The sequence below is a fragment of the Grus americana genome, chromosome 23 (genome assembly GCF_028858705.1).
Source record: "Grus americana isolate bGruAme1 chromosome 23, bGruAme1.mat, whole genome shotgun sequence".
Lineage (NCBI taxonomy): Eukaryota > Metazoa > Chordata > Aves > Gruiformes > Gruidae > Grus > Grus americana.
This window is the reverse complement of record NC_072874.1, coordinates 7844594-7851626: the sequence shown is the minus strand read 5'-3', so window position 1 is coordinate 7851626 and position 7033 is coordinate 7844594. Positions and strand designations below refer to the sequence as shown.

The 7033-nt window shown below is 52.1% G+C and overlaps 1 protein-coding gene across 1 annotated transcript; it reads right to left on the bottom strand.

Annotated features, from left to right (window-relative positions):
- Positions 1 to 2681: 2681 nt before the first annotated feature.
- On the bottom strand, positions 2682 to 4920 carry LOC129195962 (cbp/p300-interacting transactivator 3). Its single transcript, XM_054802702.1, has 2 exons — positions 4813 to 4920; positions 2682 to 4550 (listed from the first exon to the last, which is right to left on the bottom strand). The coding sequence occupies exon 2, from the start codon at positions 4536 to 4538 to the stop codon at positions 3924 to 3926; it is 615 nt and encodes a 204-aa protein (XP_054658677.1). The 5' UTR covers positions 4539 to 4550; positions 4813 to 4920; the 3' UTR covers positions 2682 to 3923.
- Between the last annotated feature and the right edge of the window lie 2113 nt (positions 4921 to 7033).

Below are 7033 nucleotides of genomic sequence, written 5' to 3'. Positions count from 1 at the left end.
TTTCTCTAGTTTTACGTTATCATTTTTCTGATGAACAGACCAGAATTTTTGACAATTCACTAGTGTGGGCAGTGCACAGGATGCAGCTGAATTGTGTATTGATACTGTAGGGCATTCACTGTTTGATTCTGCTTTCTATTCCTCTTCTAATGATTTCTAACCTTCCCTTTGCTTGTCTGGCTCCTCTTGAACAGCAAGCTGGGATTTTTCATAGGAACATTCCTTGCAATGCTAACATCTTTTCTGAGTGGCCGTAGCTAGTTTAGAGCCCAGCACTGTGTGTGAAGTCAAGAAATATCAACCCTACACGTATCATTTGATATTTACTAGTCATTGCTCATCCTATTGCCCAGTCACTCACTATTAGCAGATCCTTCACCAGCTTTCTGCGCTGGACGTTGTCTTTGCTACTCTGAATCACTGAGCACTGTCAGCAAACTCCACCACATGTGGTCAAAGACATAGAGAAATGCCTTCTCTTTCTGTACTTTCACACTCACATGCTCCCAGAGGCTGCCTCAAGACCTGGTCTTCACAAGAAGAGCTACAAAGTCTATTTGGAGTATAACAGAGGGTCTGGCCTAGGTGAGGGGACAGGGTGGTTGTGTCCCAGCCATCCCATCTGGACTAAGCAGTGGGGTTGGAGAACCTTCCTTCTTCCCCAACACAGAAAACAGCCTCCCAGTATCTCAGAGGAGAGGTGGTTCCCAGCAGTTTTCTGTAAACACAAACTCTTCATGTGAGGAGTTATGTCCTCAAAGCTCCCAAATTGATTGGCACAGTCATTCAGCAACTGTTTGCAGCGTTCTGTGGTGCCTGTCAGCCCCCTGCAGATACCAGTGCTTTGGAGCATCACCCTGCTGCCCTCCTGCCTGTTGCTGGATGAAGAGGTCAGTGCCAGCCAAATGGGAAAAGCTGAGCTCAACCGTCTTACATTTTTGGTGATCTTTGATGACTTCAAGAAACTCGTCTGCAGACATAGGCAGCTGGGTCACCTCACTGTGCCACTTGGCACCTCTGCTCACTGCGTGGTGCCAGCCACCCTGCCAGGGACCAGGACAGGCAGGCTGCTCTGTAAAGCTGAGTGGAGAGGGAGAACTAGAGCTGTCCCAGCTGCAGCAGGTCCCATGTGCCTAATGCAAGGCATACACAGCAGGCAGCACTGTGAGGAGTGGTCCAAATTTCACATAAACCAGGAAGGAGGTGATCACTGGACTCATCCAGTCTAACCCAGCCAAAAGCAAGAGGCCTGTAGCAGAAATCATAAGTGTTTTTTGCCTGGGTTATCTAAGAAATCATAGGGGATGACCACAATTAACAGTATCTTTTGAGAAAATGAAGAGGTAACACACTCAAGGAGTTAATTCCTGCTCTGAAGTTTGCATTTGTATGAAAACTAACATTGAAATAATCTCTAATCAGCCTGCTAGGACAGACTCCCAAGAAAATCCTGACTGAGACACTGCATCACTCCGCATCGCTGGTAGTATCAGCTCCCCTGCTCCAACTTAAATCATCAGCCCTTTTCCCAGTGCATCCAAAAGGATGTACAGACATGTTCCTCTGTCCAGTTTGCATCAGATGCCAAGTGCTTCTTAGAGAGAAACATGTGCTTGTTCCTGGGAAACCTCTTCTCAAATTGTTTAAGTTGACAGTCCTGCATCTGTGGGCTGGCCATAGCTCCCCACTTGAAGCTGGGACACTGTAGGCCACAGCGGTGTGTCATACAGCCTGCACCCCCCACAAACACAACTGACAGCCTAGAACATTCCTGTTTATTTCGGGGTTCAGCTACTTTTACTCTAAGAAATAAATCCAGTTGCCAACTCCTCGCTGCTTACCTACAGCCCGCTGACCAAGCCATCCGCTGTTCTGCAGATGCAGAGAAAGCAAAGCTCTTCCAGTCCATCACCACAGAGCTCACAGCCCAAGCAGGGCTCACCCCCCTGCAACACAAGCCCTGCCATTTACTTTTTGACCAGCTTTCCAGACTGCACAGGCATAGTCACCAAAAGGACAGGACTTTAACAATCGCTCTTGAATTGTGCACAGAACAAGGTTGGAGGCACTGACAGGCAATCCAAAACGTGGTCAGAGTGATCCAGCCACTCCAATACCAGCATCCACAGCCCCACTGCTACAGTGCAGGAAAGGGACACTTGGGAATATTCCTGAGCTCTGCAAAAGGACTGGCTGGGAACCCTTTAAAAAGAAAAGCCTAAACTCTGGAAGAATAGGAGGTCAAAGGCTGTCTTGATTTTCAGAGCCTTTGTGGTATAGAAAACTGCAGCAGAGAGCTCCTAGCAGAGCTGCAGCCCAGCTGTCAGAGCCACACATGGTCCAGAAGTGCAAGGAGTCACCACCCACTTGTCTGAGCACCATGGGTCAGCCGCAGCAGGGCTGCAAGCCACAGCAGCCACTCTGCAACAAGGCAGCACCAGCCACATTAGGAATTCTCCCTCAGTACAGAGAGGGAGCATCTCATCTTCCCAGCCACACTTTGAGGATTAACTTAGTCCAAGCATTAAACTAGAAACACAACCCTTACAACTCAGCTGTCAGGTGTGGAACACTAGTGACTGGATCCACAGCCCACTAACGGGAGCAAGGAAAACACTTCTCCCCAGTGCTCGACACCACACTGCGCCTGGGCCAGAGACAAGCACTAGACAAATGCACACTGGAGATATTTCAGCTTTTATTTGCAAATTTGTCTGTACATTCTCACTTGGTTGAGCAACAGCTGCCAGGAGCTGGCAGCAGCAGGGGGCAGCAGCAACTAGGGGATAACAGGAGCTTTCCACAGTGCCTGGAAACAAGAGACAGCAGAGGAAACAAAACCCCACTAGCTTTTACATTTAACTTTTTCCAAGTAAGGGAATTAGAAATCGAGTCATCTTTATCACATTCAGAAAGGTGTTGGATTTACAGTCCTGTGCATTCAGCATAAAGATCTCAGGTTGAAGTGACTATCTGCAGAGCAGCTCGAAAACTATCCCAGGCTTTCTTTTTCTGAAGCTGGCATCTTAAAGCTGCAGTACTCTCCACACATCCTTCCCAGCAGTCCCAAAGCCAAATAACAAAAGAAGCCCTTGCAAATAAATAATCATAGGAAAATAAATAAGATTAGATCTGGAATATACAGTTACATGGTCTTTATTTGGTTTCAGAGGTGGAAAAAAGTGGAGCTAAACTGCAGCTTTAAGCCTCATGCCTGCATCAACCTCAAACACTTTGTAAATTTTACAGTTGATTAGCTGTACAGGTCAGAGATCCGAAGAGATGAACATTTAGGCACATACGCACACCTTTCCCCAAGGCATACTTTATTTTGCTCAGCCAGTTAGAAAAAGCCTGCTGGAGGGGAAGTGCCCCCTTCCCGAGCTGAACAGACAAGACTGAAGACCTATTTACTGTCACAGTAAAAAGTCCCAACAAATATCTAACCCCACCCATGTTTGCAAGGGGAAATTGGTTCAAACCATGCACCAGGGAGACAATCCTCTCTCAGGGGATCCTTTAACTTCGCTGGCACCACAGAATCCTTGAGCAAATCCAGCTACCGGCAGGGCTGCCAGCTGCCCATTGCTTCCTGCGCTCAGAGCCTAGTTGTGGAAAGTCTTAAGTCCATTATTTCTACTTAAGCCAGAAATCCTGTTAATGCCATTTAGAGGCAGCTCTACAGCAAGAGCTCTTGATCTGCTCTGTTTGGGGTGCACACCCTCTCCCCAGGAACTCCCAAATGAAAAACCACACAGAAGAGCAAAGCAATCCATTGCAAGCCAGTGTCCGATGATTGTCTCTTTGGGGAGGTCAGGAATCCAGGACAGGACAAGGTAGGGAAGGGAGGAGGATGGCAGGTGGAGAAGGAAGTTGGAAACAAACTTAAAACCACCAAGACACAAGGAGGAGCTCAAAGCCCCTCAACAGCTGATGGCACTAGGCTGCTGTTTGCTAACAAAGTCTGAAATGAAGTCAAACTCGTTCTGTCCCAAGAATAGCTCTGGCAGCTCCTGAATCCGGTCCAACCCCAGTTCCAGGACGAGGGATGTCAAGACCTCCTCATCTATGAGATCAGTGTCCATAACATTCAAGGTCAGTGCTGGTGAGGGCATGTGCTGCATGCCTGGGTGCTGGCTTGGCCCCACTCTGTACTGCTGGGCACCAGCTCCCACGGGCCCATTGCTCATACCCAGTGGGTGACCCTGGTACTGGGTGTTGAGTTTTTGTAGGTGCATGCTAGCCATTAGCTGCTGGGTGCCCACCGGCCCCATGTACTGCTGCTGCTGACTTGGGCCATTGAACATCATTGTATTCTGCATCTGGTGGTGGCCCATCTGTCCGCTGAGGTTGGGTCTTGGCCTCATCGCACCATCCATGCCAGCCCCTCCGTAGGGCATCATCTGACCGGCGGCAGGCAGCGTCCTCAGCACATGCTGCCCGTGCTGCGGGGGTCCCTGCAGCCCACTCACCCCCATGCGGTAGCTCTGCAGCCCGGTGCCACCGTGGCTCATGGACATCATCATGTGCTCAGCCATGGCTCCAGGCCCCTGCAAGGCGACACACAGCTCAGGGCAAGGCTCTCGGGGACAGCGCCGCTTCCCACTCCCGTCCGAGCCGGCTCCGACCGAGGATCCCGGAGCACCCCCCCACCTTCGTCCCGGGAGGAAGGCGCCGCGCTGCGCCCTCCCTGGGAGTCGAGCTGCTGCCCTGCCTGCCCGCCCGCCGCCGCCGCCGCCGCCGGCCAAAGCTCAGCGCAGCGCCCCTGCGCACCGCCCCGGGGAGCCGGGCTCTGCCCGCGCGGGTACGCACCGATCCGGGGCTCCGGCAGCAGCGGGTCCGCGCACCCACAGCTCGGCGCTGGCTCGGCTCGGCGTGTGTAGGGCGCCGCGCTCCCGGCACTTATAGGGACGCGGGCAGGGGCGGGCACCCGGGCCGGCCCCCCGCCGCCCATTGGACCACGGCCCGGCCCCCGACGGGGCGGGCAGGCTGGGCGGCACAATGGCCACGGCACGGCTGCTGCTGGGGCTCTCCGAGCCGTGCTCGCAACACGGCCCCTGGTCGCGACACGCCTCATTGTCACGACTCTGCCCAGCTTGACGGGGACTGGCTGCGCGTAGGGCACTGATGTTGGCAAATCCCCGCTGTCAGGGCTTTGGGATCGGGCGCTCTCCCCTCGGATCCGAGGTGCAGACACCTTGGGCAGACAGGAGAGGAAAGGAGTGGATGGCACCCAGGGCCCCCAGCCCAGCACCCCCATTTATCTGCCAATACCCTGCTGGGGACGAAGAGCCCCCCAACACACACTCTGTTCCTGCACAACATGCCAAGGTCTAGCCATGCTGCCTGGTGTTACCATCCCCGCAGATGGTGCATGCACCATCCTGGTTTTCCATGTCAGCATCAACAAGGGCAATGGGCGTGGAAGTGGTTTGGAACAGGGGACAGTGTCCCCAGTGTGCTGGGCTGGGGATCCCTCACTGTGGTAGGGGCACCACCGTTCCTCCAGGGATACTCAGATGCAGAAAACTTGGGTCCTCCTTGTTCAATACCCCACTGATGTGCCTTGGGGTAAGGATTGGGCCTGGGTGACTGGGGAACCTCAGGCAGGCCATTTCTGCTCTCAGCCCATGTATGCTGGGAATGGTGGTGTATTCACATGAAGCAGTAATTGAGAACTGTATTTGCTTGCATTGTATTTGCTCTGTTTCCTGAGTAGGGACCCTGTCTGCCTCTGATACTGCAAACAGCATATGATCAGCTCTCTCAGAGAGTTACCCCTCAGTGCCTTCCTCTCCCCCAGTGTCACTCTGACCAAGCCATTCCACCTGCTCACACGGCTGGCTGGGGCACAGGTACCATTGCGGAGGTCGTGCTGAATTTCCTGTTCACACTGAAGGATGTGCGCACAGACCTTTGCCAAGAGCTTCCAGGGCTGCTGCACGCTGGCCCCTGCCAGGTGCGCCCTGGTGCAGCAGGGTCATGAGGAAGGTCCTTGCTTGATGGCAGTGCTGGTTCCAGGGTCACCAATGGATGCTACTGCATAGCGAGACCTCACCAGCCGAGGTGACTCAGGTTAGTTATGTAGTGGCATCAACTGGATGGTTGGTTACTCTGCCAGCAGCACCCTCCCAGCCCCCAGTGCACCGACATCATCTAACCGCAGCTGGTAGCCAGCTGAATGTTACAAGCAGAGATTCGCTGGTATTACTCTGCAGCACTGTTTTTCACCTCTGAGCACAATTTTGGCTCATGGGGTCCCAGTGCAACCCACAGGCTCACCCACTGACCCATGCGAGACAAATTATTTTACCATGGGCCTAAACTACAGCGACACTGGTGCTCTCTGTAGGATGTGGTGCTTTCCAGTAGTGTAGAAAAACACAGTGGTGATTTTCCCCCTTTATTTTTTGTTTTGAAGGAACCCAGAGACTTCTTTTTTTAAGATATTTGTGTTGCATGGTTACCCACCTGGAAGGCAGGTGATGACCAAGTTAAACTTGCTTCCCCAACTTCATTCTGTCTTTGCGTGCTCTCCTGTGCAGCCTTTAACTACAGCGTTACAGATCACAGCTCCGGTAATAACAGACAGATCTTTTCTGGAGTCTCGGAGCCAGCTGTTTCATGGAGCTTGGTGGCATTTATACATTCTGCATATTCATTATGCTCAAGGACCCTGCTGAACAGAAGGAAGTGCCAACAAAGCGTTTCAAATGTTGCAGAAGAAGTTGTTGCTAACTGTATTACTTGAGAAATAAGGTCTAACTATATACTATCATGAAGGGACTGAAGTTAGGCAAAACAGGCATCTTGGGTGAGTGCCTAACCACACAGTACGGACCTGAAGGGTCACTTATGTGGAATATCTGTATATCAAAAGACCTTAAACCGGCAGCTCAGAGCAGATAATGCCTAGAAGCCATCAGCTTCCAGATGGGAGCAGCCAGGAATGGAAAGTGTCATCTTTACCTGGACAGAGCACAGAGCCATAAACCTCCAGGACATTCTGTGAGCTGCTTTTGTTTGTGCCACC